This window comes from Nelumbo lutea, chromosome 5 (assembly GCF_056320005.1).
Source record: "Nelumbo lutea isolate HS-2025 chromosome 5, American lotus-T2T, whole genome shotgun sequence".
Classification (NCBI taxonomy): domain Eukaryota; kingdom Viridiplantae; phylum Streptophyta; class Magnoliopsida; order Proteales; family Nelumbonaceae; genus Nelumbo; species Nelumbo lutea.
This window is the reverse complement of record NC_142688.1, coordinates 32,262,272-32,288,226: the sequence shown is the minus strand read 5'-3', so window position 1 is coordinate 32,288,226 and position 25,955 is coordinate 32,262,272. Positions and strand designations below refer to the sequence as shown.

General features: G+C 37.4%; 1 protein-coding gene across 3 annotated transcripts; it reads left to right on the top strand.

Annotated features, from left to right (window-relative positions):
* The first annotated feature begins 652 nt into the window (after positions 1-652).
* LOC148851502 (UDP-Glycosyltransferase superfamily protein) lies at positions 653-24,863 on the top strand. 3 transcript variants are annotated; one of them, XM_088944992.1, is made up of 15 exons: positions 653-804; positions 8,318-8,389; positions 8,941-9,034; positions 9,174-9,316; positions 9,442-9,512; positions 10,773-10,854; positions 11,548-11,649; positions 11,831-11,886; positions 13,485-13,519; positions 14,072-14,288; positions 15,489-15,704; positions 16,970-17,029; positions 17,152-17,191; positions 17,767-17,961; positions 24,557-24,863. In XM_088944992.1, exons 1-15 carry the CDS (start codon positions 727-729, stop codon positions 24,635-24,637), a joined length of 1,542 nt encoding a protein of 513 aa, XP_088801118.1. In that variant the 5' UTR covers positions 653-726; the 3' UTR covers positions 24,638-24,863. The 3 variants fall into 3 exon arrangements, with proteins under 3 accessions (XP_088801118.1, XP_088801116.1, XP_088801119.1); XM_088944990.1 differs by having other exon boundaries at positions 17,740-17,961; XM_088944993.1 differs by lacking the exons at positions 11,548-11,649; positions 11,831-11,886 and having other exon boundaries at positions 9,446-9,512; positions 17,740-17,961.
* Positions 24,864-25,955: the final 1,092 nt, after the last annotated feature.

The window sequence follows — 25,955 nt, the reverse complement described above, 5'->3', positions numbered from 1 at the left end:
TAAGGTGATTGTAATTACTAAACTTCAAGAGAGGTTTTAACAACTGTCAGAAACTTAGGAGAGGTTCCAACAAATTACCCTAAAAAAAGCAAAAAGTAAACATGGAAGAAGAGGCAAGGAGTGAAGGATGAAGTGATTAGATTCTGATTTGCCATCCTTCTTCGTTCATCAGAATGTGGAGAAGAGAGGGGAGGAAAGAAAGACAGAAAGAAGAAGAAAAAAGAGGAGAAAGGAGGATGTGGTAGAGCGAGGATACGAGGAAGGAGGAAGGAAGAGAAAGGGAAGAAGAGGGGGCAGAAGTTATTGTTTGTGGGACGTTCAAATGGAGAAGAAGATTGCAGTGGTTCTGTTTGTGTTCAGTGTTCACTGCAGTGTAAAAAGCTTGTTTTTACCGGATGGAGATAAAAGGGTAAATTTGTATTTTGACACTTTTTTTTGGCAGAGGCCAAGTGAATAACGGAAGGGGACATTACGTATAATTTACCCCAACTGAAAAGGGAGTTTTTTGCAGAAGTCAAAAGGTTCAGGGGAGATTAAAGCAGTTATCAGTAACGTAAGTGCCAAAAAATTTTTGTGAAAAACTGAAAATTATTTACTGGATTGGATTAGGGTGGATCCATATTCGGTCCAATTATAAAAGAATCGAATTCAGAATTTCGGACCTCTGGAACAAGATACCAATTGGCATTTGCAGCCCCAGCAGGAAGGTGGGGAGAGAGTGCAGGCATGGAGGAGGAGAATACCAGAACACCTCGGGCTGTTTTTATGGCGTTCGGAACCAAAGGAGACGTTAACCCCATTGTTGTAATAACTAAACTTTTCTTTCTCTCTTTCCCATTTTGTTTTATTTCTTCTTCTTCTTTTTTTTTTTTTTTCACTCCTTTCTTCTGCGTTTGCATCCAGTTACAGTGAGACTTGTTGAACTGTACGCCTCTACGTGGAGTAATTTAATTCGACATAAATGCACTTCATTTATCAGGAGGGAAGAATAATAAAAATTTTATAGCCAAAAGTTTCGAACATCCGATGTTCAACCTGTAATTGGCGTCACAGGTGCCATTAACGCTTAAAACTCAATTGAAATTAATAGCCCTGTTGTTCTGTTAATGGTCACTAATTGCAATGCTGGATCATCTTTAGTAGAGTTTTAGATTTGAGCTTAGACGAGAACAGAGGTACCAATGGTTATATAGCATCTTAGGAGTTAAGCTGGTCACTTTTGAACTACGTGGGGTGGAGCGTCAGCCCAAGAAATGGGATATTTTGTATTTGATGGGTATACTTGGTTTTGTACTCCTTTTTTTCCTCCTTTTCTGGTAGTGACTACTAATATTGTGATTGTATTTTGCATATAAGTGCCAAGTGAATTGCTTTATCTCCTGTCCGAGTCTCCTCCCTTATATTAAAAATATAGAAAAAAAAAGAAAGAACTCAAATTGGTTGCATTTGGATGGGCATTTCTCAAGAAACTGAAGTTCAACCTGACATGATTGTGCTGTGGACTGGCCAGTGTTTTCGATGTAATGAAGGGATGACTAGTCGTTTTGGCCTCTCTAGTCGATGCGATGACTAGTTGATAGAAAAAAAAGATATGTTCTGTATTTAAGAAATTGATGCAATCTCATAAATAAGTTAATATAAACTACAATTATGCAATAAAAGAATGATATTGAACATTTAGTTTACAGTCTTTGATTTGCAATCAAAGAAAAAGTTACTTTGGATAGCTTAGGATAGGGAATCATAGCCTTTGCTTTCCAGAGAAAGAGTGCAACCTTGATCATTTGGTGTGCCATTTGTTTGTGGCAACTCTGTACCAACAAACCACTAATTGGAAGAAAAATTGAAAGAACTCCACCCCCTTATTTTATTTTAAGCCTATTTTATTTTATATACCATCATCCAATCACATTTCATAACATCTTTAAAGCAACACAATGAATATAACAAAATACATACTATATTTTATATTATTTCAAAAAATTTGTTGCAAACAAATAAACAACAAAACAAAACAAATATTGATAAAAAAATAAATAAAGCTTTAAGATTACTGTGATTGACTAGTCATTAATCAACTAGTCTACCTAGTCAATGCTTAGTCATCCTAGGTGACCAATCGTGAATATGGACCAACTAGTCAAGAATGCAGACAGTCTGGCCCTTAACTGACTAGTTGATTGATTAGTTAATGAACAGTGGACCTGGCAATGCTGGAACCTGTAATGGTTGGGACTTAGGAGAAAATTCATTTTGATTAGTATTTCAGTTTTGATTCTTGTCATTTTAGCCGTATCTAATAAATAGTTAGTATAAAAGTCTTATAGTAATTGTTTACTTGTGTAGAGAACGCTAATGTGGACCCCACTGTTCGTATGTCAGCAATATGATAAGATTAGGATTAGTCTTTTATGATTTCAGCTTTATCTTATCTTGCCATGTAAGCAATTCAGTCCTTTTATAAGTATGATACTATGTATATAAATTTAAGAGTGGGGTGGCTGTTTCAAAACAACCAACTCTCTCTTTTCTCAAAATCTCTCTCTCGCTCTCTCTCTCTTTTCTCTCTCTTCTTTTCTTATTCTTTTTCTTCTTCTCTTTTAAGTGTCTGTTCAATCTTGAACGACTACTTGGTATTAGAGCATTCGATCTAGGGTTTCTCATGTGGAATTAATTCATCCGACCACATGAGAATTATTTAGGGCTGAAAGATTTTTTTTTTTCATTTGACTGATTCTTGGAGATTACAAGAAGTCTTCAACAACTGTCCAAGGATTGGAAAGTGCTCCTTGTAATCAAGAAGAATCGGATTTTTTTTGTTCTCTCATCAAGACTGAAGTTGGCGATCAAGAAGATTTTCTCAAAGATCAGTTATGTTTTCAGAAGTTTCTAGGGTTGATCAGCATCAAGATCAGTTTTGATCAAAACTGAAGTTGGCGATCAGAATTTCAGGAATATTTTTGAATCAAGATCGGTTTTTTCAGAAATTTCTGGGTAAGGTTTTATTCCTTCTTGAGGTCAGTAGCAAGGATAGCTTAATTTGTGAGGTACGACCATATAGAATTTTTTTTTCTTTTATCTTCTAGGGTTTTAAGAGAAAACCCTAAAATCCAGGATTGTTACTGTGTCCGGATAAGAGATTAAACTTGCTCTTTTTTAAGTTTGGCTGGTATCAGATTTCTGTTCTCTGATCTCTGTTTAGGAGTTATGTACCCAATTCTGCTGAAATCTAGGCCAACTGCTATTAGTTCTCAGATTCAGTAGGCTGATTGATATAGTGATATAGTGAATTGGAAAACTTTTTTTTACTGAATCTGATTTATGCTTCTAGACCTACTGTCGTTAGTTTTCAGACCCAGTAGTCTGATTGTTACAGAGCCAAGGGGAGGGTGTTTTTGGAACTGGCTCAAGTAATATGACTGAGAACACTTTCCAGATTATAATTGTTAAGTTTGATGGGTTGAACTACTTAGAATGGGCTCAATTAGCCATGATGACCATTAGGGGAAGAGGAAAACTAAATTATTTGCTAGGGGATATAAAGGAACCAACTAAGGAGGATCCCACTTATGCTAAGTGGATTCAGGAGAATTATTTGGTGGTGACATGGTTGTGCAATTCTATGCAGCCACACATAAGCCGGAACTACTTATGCGCAAAAACAACTAAGGAAATATGAGATGTTGTGAAAGAAACCTACTCTCAGCCCCTTAATGTTGCTAGGGCTTATGAGCTGAAATGTGAGGTTAAAAATCTCAAACAAGGTGAGAAATAAGTTTTTGTTTATTTTTCAATCTTGAAATCCTTGTGGCATGAAATTGACCACCTTGAATCAATTGAATGGGAAAGTCAGAAGGATGCACAGGCTTACAGAAAGCATATTGAAACTAATAGAGTGTTTGAAGTCCTGGTTGGTCTAAATTCTGAATATGATATTGTGAGACAACAATTGTTGACAAGAGGCAGTGTAACTTTGTCACAGGCATATTCCTTAATGCACAGCGAAGAGACTAGGAGAAAAGTTATGCTACAACAACAGCCTTTTGAATCAGCTTTGGCAGCAGTTAAGCCCAAATCTGAGGATGATAAGGAAAAAGACGTGAAGAAGGAAGCTAAGAAGGACCTAGTATGTAAGCATTGCAAGAAACCTAAACGTACTAAAGATACCTATTGGAAGTTGCATCCACATCTAGTTCCAACAAAACTCAAAAACAAAAAGGGGAATGCAAATATGGTTGTTAACGCTGATAGTACAACCTCATCTAGCACAAAAGGCACTCCTCTAGACACCCTAGCTGCTGTTCAAGCTGCTCTAATTCGGCTGGAAAATGAAGTTGGTAATTCAGCTCCACCTCCTCAGACACCATCAACACCCCCTACCTCAGCTTTTGCTCATTCAAGTAATCGGGCCGCAGCTCACCATGCCTCAGCTACAGGTAATATTGAACATTCATGGATAATAGATTTAGGAGCACCTGACCATATGACCAGCTTGCCGTGACTGTTTATTACCTATCACTTATCTTCTGGTAGAGACAAAGTGTCCATTGCTGATGGCTCCCTCGTTCTAGTATCTAACAAGGGAGACATCAAGTTGTCTGATGTCATTTCCTTATCTTCGGTTTTGCATGTTCCTAAGCTTAGTACTAACTTGCTTTCAGTTAGTAGCATTACAAAAAACCAAAATTGTTTTAGTAACATTTTTCCCGGATCAATGTGTTTTTCAGGATCTGGAGACAAGGAAGGTGATTGGGACTGGCCGTGAGGCAAATGGAGTCTATCTGCTTGGAGGGAGTTATCATTGGGAAGATAGTGAGGCTAAGAGGTCTTGTGCTTTCTCAGTCTGTTAATCAGGCTATGCTTTGGCATAATAGGATGGGTCATTTATCTTTTCGGGCTTTGAAGAGTTTGTTTCCCAGTTAATTTGAATCTATCCAGATGTGTAGTTTGAAATGTGAGAGTTGTGAACTTGCAAAACATTGCAGGACAACCTATTCATTAAATAATAATAGAAGTAATGTTCCCTTTGAAATTGTGCATATTGATGTTTGGGGACCTTACCATACCACTGCCATGGGGGGGTACAAATATTTCCTACTATTTGTTGATGATTATACTCGTTTTTCGTGGGTTTATCTCATGCGTTCTCGAGATGAGGTTCTGACATTAACCTGGATCTTTCATCAGATGATTTTGATAACCCAATTTGGGGTCAAAATCAAAATTTTTAGATCTGGTAATGCGAAAGAATATTTTGCAAACCCATTAGCCTCCTATTTGGTTGAACATGGGATCATCCATCGAAGTACTTGTTCTCATACACCACAGCAGAATGGGGTTGCTGAAAGAAAGAATAGACACATATTGGAGGTGGCCAGAAGCATTATGTTTACCTCCAATGTGTCTATACGTTTTTGGGGGGATGCTATTCTTATAGCAGTATATCTCATCAATAGGATTCCTTGATGGGTTCTTGACATCAAACCTCCATTTACCCTCTTATATCTTGATAAAGGGTTATTTACCGTTCCCCTTAAAACCTTTGGTTGTACATGCTTTGTTCAGATTCTTGGCCCTCATCATTCCAAGTTTGATCCTAAGGCCTCAAAATGTATTTTCCTTGGTTATGCACAAGCTCAAAAGGGATATTGCTGCTATAAACCTACTTTTGGGAAAAGATTTGTCTTAATGGATGTCACTTTCTTTGAAGATGTACCTCATTATCCAAGGGTTTTTCCTCAGGGGGAGAGTAGTGAGGTTGGGATTAATTCATCAGAAGTTCCTTTACCTGTCCCATTAAGTGAAGAAGGGTGTAATGGGGAGGGTTGTTAGAGGTGCAGGGATGTGAGAGTCTATCACAGACGATGGAGGTAGGTTGATTTTGGTCATCAACAGTCCAGGCCAACCCCAGTTCCTTCTGCAAATCCAGATTAAGGTACCACAGTCTCTTCACCAGATACTATAGATGAGAGATCTTCCACCATGGAGCCTTTACTTTCATTGAATGACCTTGACCTTCCCATAGCAGTCCGTAAAGGCAAACGCCGTTGCACCACACCCACAACTCACTGCATTTCCCAATTCTTGTCCTATGAACATTTGTCTCCCTCCTACAAGTTTTTTCTTGCATCCATTGCTGAAATTTCCATTCCCAGAACAGTACAGGAAGCCTTATCAGTTCCTAAGTGGAAAGATGCAATAAAAGTAGAAATTGATGCCCTCATCAGAAACAATACCTGGGAGATAGTTGATCAGCCTAAAGGGAAGAAACCAGTTGGATGTAGATGGGTGTTCATTGTGAAACATAATGCTGATGGTTCCGTTGAAAGGTATAAAGCCCGATTAGTTGCAAAGGGATTTACTCAGACATATGGTATTGATTACTTGGAAACTTTTGCACTAGTAGCAAAGATGACCACTACCAAAATCCTATTATCTCTTGCAGCCAATTACTCTTGACCGTTGTATCAGATGGATGTTAAAAATGCCTTCCTCAATGGAGACTTGCAAGAAGAAGTTTACATGCAGTTGCCTCCTAGATTTTATGGTATAAAGACGAAAGAAAGTTTGTCGGTTGAACAAAGCTTTGTATGGATTAAAACAGTCCCCCAGAGCTTGGTTTGATAGATTCAAACGAGCCCTTGAAAGGTTCGGATATGTATAGGCCCAGTCAGACCACACCTTGTTTATTAAGAGAGTGGATTCTTCCTTAACCTTGCTTATTGTATATGTGGATGATATTGTAGTAACAGGAAATGATAATAGTGGGATTGAGTTCCTTAAGCAACTCCTTCATCAAGAGTTTGAGGTAAATGATCTGGGAGAACTACAATACTTCTTGGGCATTGAGGTAGCCAGATCCAAGCATTGGATTTTTGTTTCTCAAAGAAAGTATGTTCTTGACCTATTGGAAGAAACTGGAAAGTTTGGTGTTAAGCCAACTGACACACCTATTGAACAAAATCACAAGATCAGTCCAGAGGGTGGAAAGCCCCTTGAAAATAAAACTATGTTCTAACGGTTAGTTGGAAAACTTCTCTATCTTTGTCTCACTCGACCCGACATCAGTTATGCAGTCAGTGTGGTTAGTCAGTATATGCACTCTCCTAGGACTATTCACCTCTTCGCAATTGAGAAGATACTAGCATATTTGAAGAGGTGCTTAGGTAGAGGCATTTTATTCAAGAATAATGATCACATGAAGATAGAAGTTTACACAGATGCTGATTGGGCTGGGTGTGTTAATGATCGAAGATCTACCTCTGGATATTGTGCTTTTGTAGGAGGTAGTCTTGTCTCTTAGAGGAGTAAGAAACAAAATGTTATTTCTCGTTCCAGTGTTGAAGCTGAATATAGGTCCATGGCAAATGGTGTAGCTGAGATTCTATGGTTGAGATCATTATTTGAGGAGTTATGTATTGTTTATGAGAAACCCTTGATGTTGTACTGTGATAATTAGACTGCCATCAATATAGCCCATAATCCGGTACAACACGACAGAACTAAGCATATTGAAGTGGATTGACATTTTATTAGAGAGAGGGTTACATCTCAAGAAGTATGCCTTCCATATATCACCTCCGATATGCAGCTGGCAGATCTTCTCACCAAGGCGGTTTCAAGGAAGAAGTTAGAGGCATATCTATGCAAGTTGGGAATGACAAACATCTATTCCTGACTTGAGGGAGAGTGTAGAAAACACTAATGTGGACCCCACTAAGGTGGTCCCCACTGTTCGTATGTTAGCAATATGATAAGATTAGGATTAGTCTTTTATGATAAGATTAGGATTAGTTTTTTATAAGATTAAGATTAGTCTTTTATGATTTCAGCTTTATCTTATCTTGCCATTTGTAAGCAATTCAGTCCTTTTATAAGTATGATACTATGTATATAAATTTAAGAGTGGGGCGTCTGTTTCAAAACAACCAACTCTATCTTTTCTCAAAATCTCTCTCTCTCTCTCTCTCTTCTCCCCCTCCTTTCTTATTCTTTTTCTTCTTCTCTTTTAAGTCTCTGTTCAATATTGAACGACTACCACTTGTATTTTCATAAATATATAGAAATTGCAAATTGTTTTCTTTTTTAGGTTGCTCATATCATATCTCTCACATTAACCAAACAAGTTGATGTTGCAACAACTTTACCCTAGGAAGTCTCTCTTGCTTTTTCACTATCCTCAGATTTGATTTCATGATGGAATGCAGTGTTTAATAATGATATGATCTTTCTTTTTTTCATTCTTCTTTCTAGATGTGAAAGTCATGGACTAGTATAGTAATAGCCATGTGATAACTGAATGAGCTGTTGTCTACAGGCCATTGCTGCAGCTTTTGCTATAGACCAACGTCAATACCATGTCGTGCTAATCACTCATTCAGCTCACAAGGTTTGTACTATAAAACTCTTCAGATTCCATCCCCTTTGTTAGCACTGTTTTATTCAACTAAATATTACTATAGTGAGAATGGGCCGAATGGGCCCTAGTGTACTTTATTTCTTTTAAGTAGTGTTTAAAAGTTATGTTTCTTAGTTATGGGCCTTCTTTTATTTTCTTTAATTATCTCTTTAGTGCTGGCCGCCCCATTAAGGGCATCCAAGTAGTTGTACTCAGACTTAGAATTATTAATAAAAGTGATGAAAGGGGCTAGAGAGAGAGGTTCAAATTCTTTTTTTCTCTCTTCCCTTCTTTTCTTCTTCCACAACCTATTGTTGAAACTTCTTTTCTTCTTCTTTCTCTTTCTCTCTTTTCTTCTTTTCTTGCATTATCTGAATTACTGTAGGTGAAATTTTCAACTATTACTCATAGTTAAAATCCTCTTACTTTTAACCTAATATCGATATTTATTGATGTTTATCTTTCTTTTTATCTCATTCATTGATTAGCAATAATTTCATCATAGTTGACTATAAGACTTTATTATATTGTTTATGTTGCAGAACTTAAGTACATATCTAGCAGCAAATAATGTCACCTACTTTCAAGTTTCAACACCACCTGTTCTTTCTGCTTATCAGGATGATGATGCCTCAGGTTTTAATAGTTAAATTGAGTTTAAGTTCTTTAAATTCTAGTCTAATTTATTTCTAGGTACAATTGGTTTCAATTATAATGAACGCTTTATTTTCTCTATGATTGGGTAAAGTTCTAAAACTGCTCTTTATCTTCCCAGGTTCAGTTGAGTCCTTGTTTTCTTTGAAGAAAAAGCTCATTGCAAGAGAACATCGACAAGAATGCTTGTCTATAATGGAAATGGTTTTTGGAGATGACCCAAAAATGGATGGTGATTTTATTCTGATAAATTTCTTTGCGCTGGTATGTGCTTTGTAAAACTTGGGAGCAGTTGATTTTTCCATAACAATTTAAGTGCTTCATCTAACAAGGCAGCAGCATTGCTTTATGCCTCTATCCTTGATTGGATATCTTGCATGATGGACTAGGAAGGATGGAATCTTGCCGAACTGTTTCAGATTAGATGTATTGTTGCTGCTCCTTATGTTGTTCCATATAGGTACTTGAAGATTGTTCCTTATTTACATACAATGATGTAATGAATAGGTGCTTTAAATTTATGTATTTAATATTATGCCTGATTGTTTCCCTTTGTCTATGTGATAAAAGTGCTCTAGGGTGCTAGATGTGTACATTCTATATTGCTGTGTAACTAACTTTGACATCACTACTTCCTCATGACCTTAAACTTTTGGTCATTTCTTCCCCTTCTGTTCTGAGATGGAGACCATGGAACCTGACATGTATAGTGGGTCATCTCTTCCTTTGTATTGCTTTATGGGTAGCATTTTAATTATGACTGCTTTTTGCGCAATTGTGTCTATTTATTATTTCTAAGAATCTGAGATATTGGAAACCGTGGTTAATTAAATGTCGCATAAACATAAAAAGTATTTTAGGAAACTCCATAAACTAGTGGCTATCCATTGCATAAATATGAAAAAGAAAAGAAAAGGAGCTTAAAGATGCAAAATTAGTAAAAAATTGTTATTTTAACTTATTAAGATGATAAAAATTAAAGGTAAAATTGTTAGTTTTAACTATTGAAATGAGTTATTTACATTGTTTTGTTTGTACAAAATCAGAAACATTACATTAATAAATAATAAGAAAGTAAAGTTAGATTGAGGTAGAGTAGGATGTAATACCACTACAGAAGAGGGCGGGGGGATACAGAGAAGTGGAAATTGTATTGCTCGTAATTGGAGTAGTAGGGTCTTGGTGGTTAAAAGAAGATTGTGGGTGGTCTGGGTGTGGAAGAAGGCATGGGTTTCTTGGCATGCAGATTGGTGGTATGCTACTTGCTGGTTGTTACTGTGTTTGTTTGTCTTTTTATTTTTTGTGGGTACAACTTGTATATATACATACATACATATTAAGATTCATTAATATGGTTTACCAATCAAAGAAAGGGAAGGTTTGAAGAATTAGACGGTATAAACCACATCAAAGCATTGGGTTGCATTAGGAAAATATGCTGTGACAGAACAATGATTTCAGTACCCAGTGGAAGAAAGAGGGAAATAGTTTGAAGAAGTATCAAGAAACATGCTGTTTTCTTAAATTATTTTTTTATCAGTAAAAAAGAGCAATTTTATTAGTAGTCCAACTTTCCTGTGCTAGTGATACCCTTTAGATGAACTGAATCTTGCTTCAGTACTGGGAAAGCTGTTGGATATATTCTAAATTCAACACTGATACATCTCAATGATAATTCATTATGTGATGCATTTTTTGACATTTTTTACCTACTGGACAGTGCACCTTCATCATTTGAACGCCGATTTAAAAAGGAGTTCCCTCTCCTGTATAAGTATCTTCAAGAGTCTCCTGTTGACCAAGTAAGAAATACTTGCTTTCAATATTTAGAAGTTTCATTGATGCTATTAGCACAAATGGCGTATTTCTGTACTAGTTGAGACTTTAAGGCATGATCCAATAGAAAAAAAAAAGGTGGAACCTCCCCATACTTTTGTATTTAAACCTTTTTCTTAATTAATGAAGTTTTCTGTTACTGATAAAAAAAAAAGAAAAAAGAAAAAAAGAGGTGGATGAAAAGAACTCTTTATTCATTATCTATTTTTATGAGGGGATATAACTAGAAAAAATGGATTTATCAGCATGAAAGGTTCTTGCTATTCGTCTCTTTGATATAAATAATAGATTTTTTTTTTTTGGTGTAGAGGTAACAGATATTTTAAAATTATGTAGCAGTGCCTTGATAACTTGTGGGTGATGCAATGGGATGTAATAAAAGTGACCAGGCTTCAAGGAATAACATAAATTCTATGGTGATAAAACATTTAGTTCCAAATAAGTTCAAATAGGAATTAAGAAAATACTTCTATTATTTTCTTTCTTTCTCTATTTTCTTATGATATTTACCTCTGCTGTATTTATCCATTGTATTTTTTATTTTTTGTTTATATTCTTGGTTATCTAATTATGTAATACTCATTTTCTAAAATTTCATATATCTAGAAGGATTCATATTGAAGCACACGGAGTCTTTTTCTCACCTTAATACACAATAGGTTTGCTGGAAAGATGTCATCCATTGGATGTGGCCGCTTTTTACAGAAGAGTGGGGATCATGGAGAAGTATGGCTTTGAACCTAAGTCCTTGCCCTTTCACGGTCAGTGCCCCTAGCTTACCGGTTAGCCTGTAATAACACAAGTTGCATTCAAATAAATTTTTTATGCATTTTACGATACAACCAAATTTGTTAGGACCTTGTTTTAGTAATTGCAACTTGTACATAGCTATTGTTGACCATTGTTACTTTACCCACCAAGTTGCTTCTATGATGGATGCAGGATCCTGTAACAGGTCTTCCCACATGGCATGACTGGCCCCGATCGCCCCTTCTATTGTAAGATTTTTTATATAGGTAGATAGATAATCAGTCAAAAACTGTTTATAACATCTGAAAGGAAAAAAAAAAAGAAAAACTCAGTACAAGGAACCCCCCACCCATCCCTAAACATCTGCTAGGGAGCTGACTGACCTTGATACCCAATTAATTAAGGAGTGCAACTTGGGCAGGTTTTGCCTAGACCCAACCATTAAGTCTCAAACCTCATGCTCGGGCCTGGCCCAACCCAAGGTCAAGTCTGAGTTTACCATCCCAGGCTTAACTTGAGCTTAATCCAACAAAACTCAGGCCAGCCCTGGCCAGGTTGGTTGGGTTTGAAAGTATTTTTTGAATATTTTTCACACATTTATATTTTATTGGACTTTGTAGCCCAATTTAGGAATTAGGAGTAGAATTGATTGATAATATGCAAAAATGTCCTTAAGAAATGCATACACACAAATTTATGTAGATGCGTTACATCTGTATATTATACAATATCATTTGGAATTGGGCTACTGGAGGCCTCAACCCAAGTTTTCTGGCCCAGGCCCAGCCAGGAGCCTGAAAACGCAAGCCCAATCTGTTGTTTTGACAATAGTGATAGGCCAGTCAGTTAGTTGTTTTTATTTATTGGGCTGTTATGTGTCTTTTTGGTCTCAATGGGTCCTTTAATTGTTTCTTATTGCTGCCACCCTATTAAGGGTACTAATGTAATTTGTCTCTCCATACTTTAAAACAATAAAATAGTGAGGCTTCAATAGAACCTCACAATCTGTTTTCTCAAATTCTCTTATCTTCTCTGTTCTTTCTCACTTTTCTTCTCTTCTTGCTTCTAACCAATTATCTACTGGTTCCTTGTTGATTAAAACCCTATTTTATACTGCTGAAAGTTGCGCACTTGGTATCAGAGCCTATTTGACCAAGTTGTCTAGTGTTTGATCCCCGTCGCCCTGATTATAATTAATTGAGTTTCAGCACAAGGCATGGGGGGCCTGATGTGCTTGTCCACACTCCAAACCCGATAAGCTTTCATGTCAGAGGTCATATTAGTGAATTGTGCCTTTAGGTTGGGCCCACCCAAGGCAGGGGGGACCTTACCTAACAGCTTAAGCCTTTAGGTTGAAAGGTTCTTTGATATGGGTCGGGTCAGGTCAGGCTCGGGTTAGGCCCACCCAAGTTGCAGCCCTATGATTGATATTGTCATCTTAGCTGTAGACAATCTTGCCATGCCAAAGTGTCCAATGGCCTTCTGATTGTGGTCTCATCCATGCCACCACTACTGAACATTCTTTCTCAATTTCAAATCTCTATAAATCTAGAGAGAACCAGATCCTCAGGCCCTTGATGGGGGAAAAATCTACACTCTTATGGATGCTATGTATCCAATAGTAAGCTTTCCAAGTATTTGTGCAAGGAAAATTCTGCCTCTTCAATCTAGAGAGAACCAGCATGATTATTTGTGATGGCTAGCATTAAATTATTGTGGTTAAATAGGCACTGTCTGATGGAGGACTGTAGAGTTTATTTTCTTGATTACTTCTGCTTTCAATGCTTGTGTCAACTCTTTTTAATGAAGAGTTTTGATATCTTTTACTAACCAAAGTGCTTTCCAGGTATGGGTTTAGCAAAGAAGTGGTGGAATGCCCAGGTTTGTGGATCTTACTTCTACTGCACCTTTATATTACTTGTACCAATTTTATATTGTTAAGTGGAACCTACCTTCTTTGCGAACTATGAAGGGGCTCTTCATTTGATCTAGACAAGGTATTTGATTGAGCTTATGGAATTGATACATAGAATAATGTTGATTCTCACGGGAAAAAAATGAAAGAATTAGAATATGGATTTTTGAATCAACCAACTTGATTTTCCAATATTTGATTGAACATAGGAGGTTTATATATAGAACCACAGATGGAATGGCCTGTTTTGGTGTGTCTGAGTACCAGTGACAAAACAGCTGTCCATAAGCAGGAGATTTTCAATACTAAAAGTTGGCATGATTAGTTAATTGGCCATCTCATCTGGATTGTTAGGTTCTTTTAGTTCTGTAGATTCCTTAGGTAGGATTCACTTGAATGTTGGGTTCCAATCTGCATGACTGCTGCTACATTATTAATGTACATACATGAAAAACTTCATAGAATAGTCAAACTCCATTTCTCTAGTTTAATCTATATTGACACAAGGCTGATAACAGGTTATTGGCCATCAAGAGTTCGAGTATGTGGCTTTTGGTTTCTACCTGAAGAATGGCAATATTCATGTAACAAGTGCAGACAAATTTTGACCCCACTTCCATCAGGGCATCTTAGTACAAATGATGATACGTGTCTACAACATGCTAATTTACATTGGTTTCTGAAGACATCTAAAACAGTTTTACCTATCTTCGTAGGGCTAAGCTCCATAGGAAGGCAAGTCATTACCTTGTTGTCATACACATACAGACATAGATATGTACATACATAAGCATGCATGTAGATGATCATGAAGATTGTTCTGTAGATGATCATGAAGACATAGATATGTATGTATGTATGAGAGAGGAAGAGGAGAATAATCATGGCTTTATGAGACAGAAATATGTTCACGAAGATTGACAAAATCACCTAGAAAGAAAGTAAGGCTGTGTTTAGTAAGAGTAAAAATGCAGAAGTGAAGCAAATTTGCACTCTGCTTCAGTTTTGCAGGTGTTTGGTAAGAACAAGGTTCAAAATATTGATACGCCTACCGGCGTGGGCAATATTGATAGATTTTTTCTTTTTTTTTTTATAGTTTTTTTTTCAAATCCGGTTCAGAGGGGCTGACTTAAGGTCCATCCACCCCCTGAACTGGTCGAAATCCCAAAACACCCCCTGGAAGGGTGTATTGGGAAGCCCCCGATATGATAACTTCAAACCTTGGGTAAGAATACGTTTTTGTACTTAAATGAAAGTAAACTTGTTTTTTCAACTGTTTTTGCACACAAAATGAGCTGGTCAATGTAAAATGTCCCATCCTTGAGATTCATGTTTTCATCCATCACAACCAAACAAGGCACAATAAATTTATGAGAATAAAACTGAACTGGGTTTGCGCCCTTCTATTTGAACAAATTTGCATTCACATCATTGCATTCACTTTTTGCATTCTTACCAAATGCAGCCTTGGTGTAAAATTTGTGTTGAAACCTCATTCATCTACAGCCTTGCCATATATGGGTATCCTAGTGCCGATTGCAAACTAAGTCTGAAAGAAAAAGAAATGGAAATATTTCTATGCAGTTTGTACTGTGCTTCATGTCACACTTTAAGCTACTAATGTTCCTAAGTTAGTTTCATCAACGCCTTGAGGCTTTTGCTGAAATGTTTCTGTGAAAATTGGTAGATGTTAACTTTATCTTAATTGGTTCTCTTCTTGGATGTATTCTCTTCTTTACTCTAGTACAAAATGTGCTTAAACTTCGCTGCTTGTTTGTAAGGGTTCAAGTTCGGTGCCCAGCTTGAAGAATTTAACTGCATTGGGCTTGGGCCAGGCCTATTCAAATTTTAACAAAATGCTCAACCTGGGCCCACCCAAGTTGCAGCCCCACTATTCTGTAATTTCTTGAACTTGGATACCTTTACATTTTTCAGCATGGGTTTCTTGACAAACCCTGGAGCATTTCTTCAAGTACTTGAAGCTGTTATGGAGATCACAGGCTACAGATTCATCCTTCTCACGGCTGGTTTTGAACCCTTAGATGCTGCTATTCAACTTATTGCCACTAAGACATGTTCGCTCTCTGATAAAAAACCACAGGTTGAAGATGGAATCCTTCTCTTCAGTGATCATCTCTTGTGCTTTTCTGGGTGAGAATTTCTTTACTGGCTTTATTAACATTTGTGTTTTGTTTTGCAAGGCCAAGAAAGTCAAAGAAAGAGGAGATTTACTAAATGAAGAAAGGGAAGAGAACAGTAATAAATAATTCTTGAACTACATATGTTCTTGCTAGGAAAAGTTTCACTAAAATGGATGTTACACCCCATCTAGAACTTCTCTGGTTGTATGGACTTAAAGACAGATTTATTTGTCAATATCCTAAAATAAAAAAAAAAGAAAAAAGGATAAAAAGCACTCCCTCCTCCCCCCTCCCTAACCCCCAAACACAAACAAAATAAAAAAGGGAGGAAAGGAAGTCAATGTAACTTTGTAACTTCAGCTTTGCCTTTATACCTACCAAAGTAATTTTCCTCATACTCTATTTATCCCTATTTTTCTAATTTCAGCCAAATTTTGCAAATCTGATTCTATATTGGGTGGATGAAAACTGCTACATTAAAAAACCATTTACAATTTGATAATTTTATTGATATTTAGTATTTACAGTTTTTCATGGATATAAGGGAGTTGTGTCAGAATGTTCAATAACAAAGTGAACAAAAAGCAAGTCAAAATTCCATTCTTTAATGGCACAGTTTTTCTTGTTATCTTTTTTGTTTGTTTTCTTCTTTTAGGAAGGTTGGAGTCACACTACACAAGGTGAAAATAAAACTGAACCATTACAATACATATTTAGGAACTCTCCAAGAATGACATGCAAATCTAATATCTAACAAGTCATTGAGTCATTTTATCTGGTTATATCAAGTCCGTAAAGGAAAAGAAGGAAATGACAGAATCCCCTTTTCTACTGCTCATAAATGTCTACTGTGAAACTAATAACCTTTTTTCTGCATAATTCATATCATGTATAGACTTTATTCTAATTTCTTTGTCTAAACTTAGCACTTTCTGTATCCACCATTTGATATGTTTATCTGAATGTAGCATAAATGAAAACATCAACAACGATATAAAATACAGTGTAAATTGGGGAAAATGGATTTGTTTTAGAAAAATAATTCAAATTTTGTGAAATTGTCTATTTGGGTTAAATTAAAAAGAAAAGAGCTAAGTTTCTTGGCCTTCAGCATAAGCTACACCTCACTTAAGTTCAACCACTATTTTACTTGGTCTGATTAGTTTGGTCATCTAAGAATTCGTTCTGCAGAACTTGAAATTTCAGATCAGTTTAAAATTCAGATTTACTTTTTATTTGTAGACTGACACTTCCTCTTGCCACTTTGTCAATTAGAACTGTGCCATACAACTGGCTATTTCAAAGATGTGCAGTTGCCATTCATCATGGGGGAAGGTAGAATTTTCTGTATGATCTTCACATTGCCTTAATATTAAAACAATGTTTTTGAGTGGTGTCTTGATACTAAAACATTATGCATCAGACTGACTGATATATGCTTTTCTACCATATGTCAGTGGATCCACTGCAGCAGCACTACATGCGGGTATTCCACAGGTAAATGACTAGTGTTAAGCAAGGGTCTAAGTATCGATACACCTGTGTCGGCAGAGGTATATCGGTACTAAAAACCTTGCACTTTTATATATTTTTAGTTTTTTTTTTTCAAAAAATTGTTTTTTATATACATTTTTATTAAAAAAAGAGGGATCCCGAAACACCTGTTTCGGAACCCAAAAGATACGGTACGATACACCATCAGATGTATCGTATTGAAATTTTGATCCTTGGTGCCAAGTTTGTTGGTCATCAAGCTATCTTTGGTACTCTTGATTAATATTTTTCCCTGAAACTCAATTTTTTTTTCTCTAAAGAGAATAGAAAACCTTAATAGCATAGGAAAATTGCCTAATCCATAGGGTGGGTTGAATAACTATTTTGTACATTGATATATATGAGCGGGTAAACTGCATGATAATCTTGAATGCATAGATCTATCAGAATGGATGAATGCATGGATTTATTGAAATGGATTGTGGTCCTTTGGTCGTTATGAAGCTTTTATGCATGTATTGTGGTGCTTACTGACAAGCATGGAGTGGCAGATAATTTGCCCATTTATGCTAGATCAGTTCTATTGGGCGGAGAAGATGTTCTGGCTTGGGGTTGCACCGGAACCATTACAGAGGAACCATTTAGTTCCAGATAGAGATGATGATGTAAGCATTGTGCAAGCTGCAAATGGGCTATCAAATGCCATAAGTGATGCGATGTCTCCTAAAGTAAAAGCTTGTGCATCAGAGGTTGCTGAGAGAATTTCTTCAGAGGTATGCAAATATGTTTATGTATATAAACGCCTAGTATATGAACTCAAAAACAAATAAAAACCAACTCAATCCAACTTAAAGAGTAGACTAGAAGTTAGCCCCAAAAAGCTCTCTGGGCATGTTCCTTAAGTACTGAACCCAGTCTAAAATCATTGATACCAAATATATATTGATTGTGAAAGGATAGAAATCATTAAAAGAATATGGAAATACAGGAGTAGGTGATAAGAAATAACTAAGGTAATAGAACACGACAAAACCACTGAACCCTGAACCTTAAAGAAGTGCCAGGCAAGCCAAAACACCACCCAACACCATCTTCCAAGATGCACAAAAAATTAACTGACATCCCTAACTAAATCACTGCCCCAATCACTAAAACCAAAAAATGAAACCAAGAAAGAACACCCCCAACCTGCATTATCTTTAAAATATACATAATATAAACCTTCAGTTCATGCTTAGTAATAAAATGCTGCACCTTTCAATACCTCTTTCCAAAAATTTAGAAATCATCAACCATTCCTTGTCTAGAAAAAACCTTCATTAGCCTCCAAGTTATTCCAACGTTGAGGAAATGGAATTTTTAATCTTTTCTTCTATTTTAATCTCTTCATCCTATTGGATATCACCTTTTGTTTCTTCTTGGTCTGATTCTATTTGCCATTGTGATTAACTGGCTTGGATCTAAATATTTTATTCTGTGCATTCCTGCTCACTTCAGCATTTCTAAAATTCTTGTCAGCAACTTCAGCAAAATCCCTGGCCCTATGTGACATAGAAAGTACCTTATAATCATTAGCTACTTCAACCACCAAAACTAGTGTGTATCAGGAGTACTTTTTCCCATTAACAATCAAACTCTACCACTCAGATGCCCTACCTGCTTTGCGATCATTGCCCTTAACCACCTTTCAATTGTATACACTTTTAAAATGCTTTCATGGGCTCACCTAGGGGTGATCATGGGCTGGGCCCAGGCCGAGCTTTGCCTTCATAACAACAAACTTAGGCTAGGCCCAGGCTCAGCCCAGCCCACATTATGGGCCTAAAAATATAAGCCTGGGCCAAGATTCTGGGCCTAATTATTGTATTTAAGTTCCAAAATTAAACAATTGTACTTTTTCTTCATATATTGTCGTGGAGACTATAGTAATCTGTAAGAAACTTTAAACATAATATCAAGATAAAAGCTTCTAACATAAAAGAAATTAAATAATTATACCTTGTAATTTATAAGTTTCAATTGGTCATTAGTATGCTAAAAATGATAATTTTAACAAACCAATTCTTCTATCAACAAAAAATCAACCTAGAACCTATAATATCTATCAAAAAATAACCATCCATTGTCATGTAATATCCACAAAACAACTTCAAACATCTCTACAAGGGGCTCCATCTTCCATTCAACTCCTACAAATAAAAAGTGAAATAAAAAAGATATTAGCAAACTAAGAAAAAATAGTTCAAATTAATGTAAATAAATAAGTAATAAAATATTGAAAATGGTTTCAATTTTACCCAAAACTTGCAACCACTCTAAACTTCAGATGTATCTTCATCAATGGAGTCTTCATCACTAGAAGATTCGTCTTTTGGTGAGAGAGATATTGGGCACGGTGGTGGTTTTGTAAAATTGGTGTGAGAGAGAGCGAGCTGAGAAGACTAGGGTTTAGTAATTTCTATATTTCATTAAATACTAGATTAGAATTTGGTAAGATCTAAGACCATAGGATTAAAATCTTTAATCTCCTACAAATCTCTATTTAATATATAAAACATCAATTATCAAATATTTTTAAATAACAGATATACATAAAGATATATATATATATATATATATATATATATATATATATTATTTATAAATATCTGGGCTGGGCCTAAAAAATTAGGCCCAAGCCCGGCCCTAAATTTTGCGGGCCTGATGTGGGCCCGGGCCGGGCCGGGCCTTAACAAAAAACCTAGGCCCAAGCCCGGATTTTCCGGGTCGGGCCGGGCTGAAATGATCACCCCTAGGCTCACCCCAGAAAGACCATTCTTCAGCAGGCAGAAAACTCTGGTAATGTGCACCAACTGGTGATTGTTTAGAACCTTTACAATGGTTTCCAAAGTTCTACTTTCGATCAATACCTTCACCCAAAACTCTGGTAATGTGAAGGGCAGCGCAGTGCATGAGGCTCCCACCAATGTGGGGTCTGGGGAGGGACAGATGTACATAGCCTTTTTTTTTTTGAAGAATAAAGAAAAAATTTTATTAAAAAGATAGGGAGATACATCAGAGTTGATAAGATATCACCAAAAGCAATACCAGCCCCAAACCCACAAAATGGACCAAATACCGCCCAAACCCACAAAATGGACCAAATACCGCACTGCTTACAGGCTTGAATACCCATCTAACCCAAGATATAACCCAAAACCGACCCAAAGCAAATCCCCAAAGAAAACATAAGCATTGGTCCGACAGCTGACCCAATCAAAACCCCTTCCTGAAACACCACCCTTCAGTCTAAATCCGCGAGAACATCATCCTCCCGGTCTGAGACATCCTCATCCCAGACCTTGCTTCCTTTTGAAAGTAATTTTTTCTTCAATAAGTCTTCCTTTTTTCTTTTCTTGAATTCCTTGAAGGCTCTCCTGGCAAACTCCTCACCACCTCGAAAAAACAGACGCAGGCTTTTCCCAATTCTAACCTCTCTATCCACTAATTTCTGAAGAGCTTCATCACCTGATTCTCTATCGATAGTATCACTACCCTTCTGCAATTTGTTCTCACCAGGGTTAATTACAGTACCTCTTAACTCTTTTTCCTGATGTTCCTTCATCGAATGGGGAATCGAAGCCTGAACTTGTTTTGTTGCCTCCCCATGGTCTGAACTGGATATCCCCTTGCCTCTCATTCTTTTCCTTCTATACACCCATTTGTATTTTTTTTGTAGGTCCTGCCCCACTAGGCTGATTTTGAGCCTAGAAAAAAATCTGTCACATGTACAATGTTATGGTTTCTCAAATTACTTAATTTTTTGTTAATTATCCCGTTGGTCTGTTCCTCCTCCTCCTCAAGTTTGCTCCTTTGGCCTAAGTCAACACCCAACCTACCAACCTTTATTTCTTCAAAATGCAAATGATCCTCTACATAGTTGGCACCCTTCCCTTTAGGGAGTTCCTCACCATTTGAAACTCCCTTTCCTCCAACCACACCTTCACTTTCCAGCTCGACATCGATGTTATCTCTCCTCCGAGCTGCCTACCTGCCTCATCCCTCCCTTCCGTCCTCTCTGCTTCTGCTGAGGCAAGCTCTTCTGAAAACTTTGGATCTGGTTTTCCTACTTCACCCCTAAACGCTAGGGGCGTCAGATCTGTAATCACAGATTTGGAGGAACCTTGGATCCCTATTAACCCGAGGCAGAAGCCCTGCATCACTATTCACAGAAGAAGAAAAGTAGTCATCGCCACATCGGGAGCCTCTTCTGGTCCACCTACAATCCTTTTCCTACCTTTTTTGTCATACCTGGCAATCACCCAGATCCATCTTTCTCTAGCCTCAGTCGAATTCCTTCTTCCTGTTGTTCCACTCCTTTTAAAATTTGGTCTGATGAATCCAGGATACTTTTTCTTGTTGATTCCTTTCCTTCTAAACTGATTCTCCTTTCTGCCATTGAACTCATCATCGATGTAGCCTTCATTCGACCTTTCTATTGGGCAGGACAAAAACTTCAGTTGAGTACCCTGTTCAGAGAAAGCCGATGATTGTCATGTGTCACGCTCCTTTACCTCATCATTGATTCCTGGAAGGGTTTCATCTGTTCTTACTGAACCCCCATAAGTCCCATCATGTAATAGTAGGGGAGACACAGCAGGAACACCAGCTAAATTTGAGAGCACCCATCGCTCGATTTTATCGAAGGCCCAAGTTTCAAGTGATTAGTAAGGTGTATGTTTGGTTCCATTTACGTTTATTGAAAGTGCCACATAGGCACCCCGTCAGCAAATGCCTCATTAATTGCATTTGTGTGTATCGAAGTTTGCAAAAGTAAACTTCGGTTTCTGTGCGCTTCTCCCGTTTCAGGAAGCTTCATTTTGGAGCTTCCTGAAACAGGTAGGTGTTTATTGGCATTTTGCTGATGTGGTGCCTAACGGCGCCTATGACAGAAATGCCATCATTAAATGTGTTTTTCTGTTTTGCAGTCATACAAGTACAAAACGTTTACTGAATAAACGTAAATGGAACCAAACACCCTGAAGGTAATCACGTAAGTTTGTAATCCCAGCCGGTATTTTCTTTTGAACCGCTGATGGACCATTTGGTTCAGCTAAATTCTTTTCAATACCCTTCTCTTTTATGGTGGACCCCACCCACTCGCTGATTCAACCCCCTTCAATGCTGTTTCCCCATGCAATCCTCATTCCCTGTGCAAGCCTCTTTCTTCATTAACCTCATTTATTCTCCTTTCTGCATTCAACTCTGGAATTTGAAGCGCCTCACCCGGCTTCTTCCCCACATCCTTTCCAGCCTCCACATCACTGACCACCTATGAGAGGTCAGTTACACATACCTCGCCACTTGTAACCTGACCTGCCATGTCATCTTCCTCTTTCGTCTTCCCAAACCAGAGTGTTGCTTCCACTTCCGAAGCCACCCACACCCTGTTCCATAGACCTCCTGCACACAGAGGCTGTTTCCAAGATTTGAACCTTGGTCACCCAGGTTGCAATAGAGCAACCCAACCATTGTGTGAACACCCGCCCTCATGTTACACCAAGAAATTATCTTCTCACAATATAGCATTGCAGTGATCAACAAAATGCTTGAAATGAAAATCACTGAAGAGATCAGTAATGGAGGTCCATTTGACCTAGGTTTTTTTTTTTCGGCAACTGCACCCTTTATCAGGGGGACCGGCTTTATCTTCAAACAGGCAGTTGTTCCTCTCTTTCCAGATGCACCAGCAAACCACTAAAGGAGAAGCTTTCCACAGGACCTTACCCTTATTAGAAAAAGCCTGACCACACCAATGAGCCAAGAGGTAGCGAGGTCCAGGGGAGTAACCCAGTTCATACCAAACAGACTTAAAACATGGGCCCAAATCCTGTGAGAGTAGCTACAGAGGACAAGAATATGCTTAGCAAATTCTTCATCCTCCTCACATAAACAACAGCAGTTGACAAGAATCATTCCCTTTTTTCCTCAAAAACATCTATAGTAGGAATTTTACCCTTGATGGCAGCCAAAAAAAACTGAACCTTCAGAGGAATAACAATCTTCCAAAACCAAACCCAAGAGGGGGAGGGGGAGGGGGAGGGGGGGGGGCGGGGTGAGCTCTTTTGTAGTGAGCAAGGAATTCAGTAATGACCTCACTGTAAATATACCCGAATTTTCTTTGTTCCACCAAATCTTGTACACACCTAATGACTGAATCTGAACTTTTTCCAAAGCTTGCATCAGACCAACGAGAGATTCCATGTCCCAATCATTAGCCTTTCTTCTAAGCCTTGGTGCCCAAACAATCTGAGTGGATGATAATTCAAAACAGTCACAGACCCGAACCTCCTTGTCAAGCGCCAAAGCAAAGATTGAAGGGAAATACACTAAGGGGATTAGCTTCACACCACCTGTCTTTCCAGAACAGAATTCTTTCACCCAAGCCAGGCCTGTAGGAAATGCAACAAAAAAATGGATCCCCGTTCTGCAATATTCTTTTCCACATGCTAGTACTGTAATGTTCTGAAGCTGAACCAGATTCCTAGTCATGAGTAACTTCCCCATGTTTGTTCAAGATTACAGATTTCCAGAGCAAATCAACCTCCATTTCAAACCTCCATAACCTTCACCCAAAACTTCTAACTTACTCAACACTAATATTATCAGTTTCAGCATTTTGAGGACTCCCCCTGACGTGACCCAGATAAACCCCTAGCAGACCAATTGAAATCTCAAACTGTTCTCCCGGTTCCCAGCCCAACTTCCAATTTGGATGAGCCTCCATTTACTACTGAATCATCCACCTTGCAACCATTGCTAACATCAGCACATATCTTCTAAATATTTCTTTGTTTCCAAATAAGGTTTTTTGTTTCTTTCTTTTTAAACTCTCAACAAATAACAAGCAGAACACAACTTTGAAAATTTTTTACCTTTGGCAATCAAAAGTATATGCATGCATAATACAGAGATTCTTGATCTAGAGATCTCCTGGGTGGACCATTCATAAATGGGCTCTGATCCATCGTAGACGCTACTTGTTTAGAATTTGTATTTGATGAGCAATTGGATACACTCATAGACATGGCTTCCCCAAAAGGGGGAAATTGTTAGGTAACAGTAAATGCATGCAATGAATGACAGAAGTGGATGACTATTGATTACTGTAATCTAAATATCATACTCATTTTGTAATCTAAATATTTATTTTGTGAACTCCACGAATCTAAAACACTACAAATTCTATTGGCTCCGTTTGGAAGTACAAATACAAACATGTAGAGCGCAAAACCTTATATTTTGTATGTATTTGTACTGTACATATTTGTATTTGTACTCCTTCCAATCCGAGTCTTATGTGTCTAAACTCTGCATTTATGATTTCAGGATGGAGTTGGAGAAGCTGTGAAGATCCTGAAGGAAGAGGTAATGTGTCAAAGTAAAATCAGGCACCAAACTTCATTCTGATTCAGTTTTAACTTGAGCTGATAGGGTTCCGATCCTTTCTACAATCATTGCAAAGATGCGGCCACACCTTTGAGCCTAGTGTCTGTCATTGATGTGGCCTCAGTTTTTGTCAGTTCAACTTGCGTTACGGCAATGATCCATGGTGGATCCCTTCATACTCCATTTTATGTAGTATGTATTTGTCTCATTATTTGATCCAACAAAAAGACTAAATTCATCAGCTTCACATCGTTGTTCACTTTGGCTAACAGGCTAACTGGCTGGTTATTTTGCAAAATGGCATAATTAACCAAACATCTGGTATCAGGGATAAAAGATAGTGGTCTAAAATCTAAATTTAATATGACTAATAAAAAGCATCTTAAAGCTGCTGGGATAGTGAAAAGGAACCTTGACACCCCCTCCCCCGCCCAAAAAAAAAAATGAAGATAGAGAAACGAAGAAAGAAAATATAGAAGAAAAAGTTCTTCAATGGTTAGACGATCCATTTTGAGCATTTCATTCTCCCTGGTTGAATTGTAGATTGTGTGAGAGATTTAGGCTCAGTTTGGAAGGAGTACAAATGCAAATGCAAATATGTAGAGTGCAGAACTTTGTATTTTGTATTATTTTGTATGTATTTGCACTCTACATATTTATATTTGTACACTTTCCAAACTGAGCCTTAATTGTAATTCTGCGATATATCCGCTGAGACCCACCCCACAGCTAAAATTATAAAAGCATGTGCGATCTTGTGAATAGCTTTGTAATTTGTAAAGAGAACACGTTAATACATACGATGATACGACCAATGGTTAAGGCCAGATTTTTGTTAATCTTGAGCTTTGTTTCTGGAATTACGCATCTGTTTGCTAATGTTTCGGTTTAACACGATAATGGCACAGGAGAGCTTGTAAACCCTTGCAAATTGCTCCATTGCTTTTATGTTCTTTGCATATTTCTGAATTCCTGCTGTAAGGGTTGCCTCCTAACGTCAGGTCTAGATCTGGGTTAACATCATGAGATGAAACTCCAGTAACAGACTGGGATCAATAGAAGTATAGAACCTTGACTCTTGATAACCAAATTCTCTATTGCACGGATAGGTTTGGTGCAGTCTAAGGCTGCATTTGGCATTCCTTTTTTTTAAGGAATGTCCCATTGAACATTTCAGCCTTGAGAACAGCCTAGAACCACCAGAAATTAGCAGGTATCTTAGGCCAAACCAAAGGTATCATGATGATTCAGCGATTTGCTTCCAAAAATTCTCAAAAAGCAATATTCCTTTATATTTTGAGAACATTAAGTTTTAAAAATGCTGATCATGGGAGTAGAA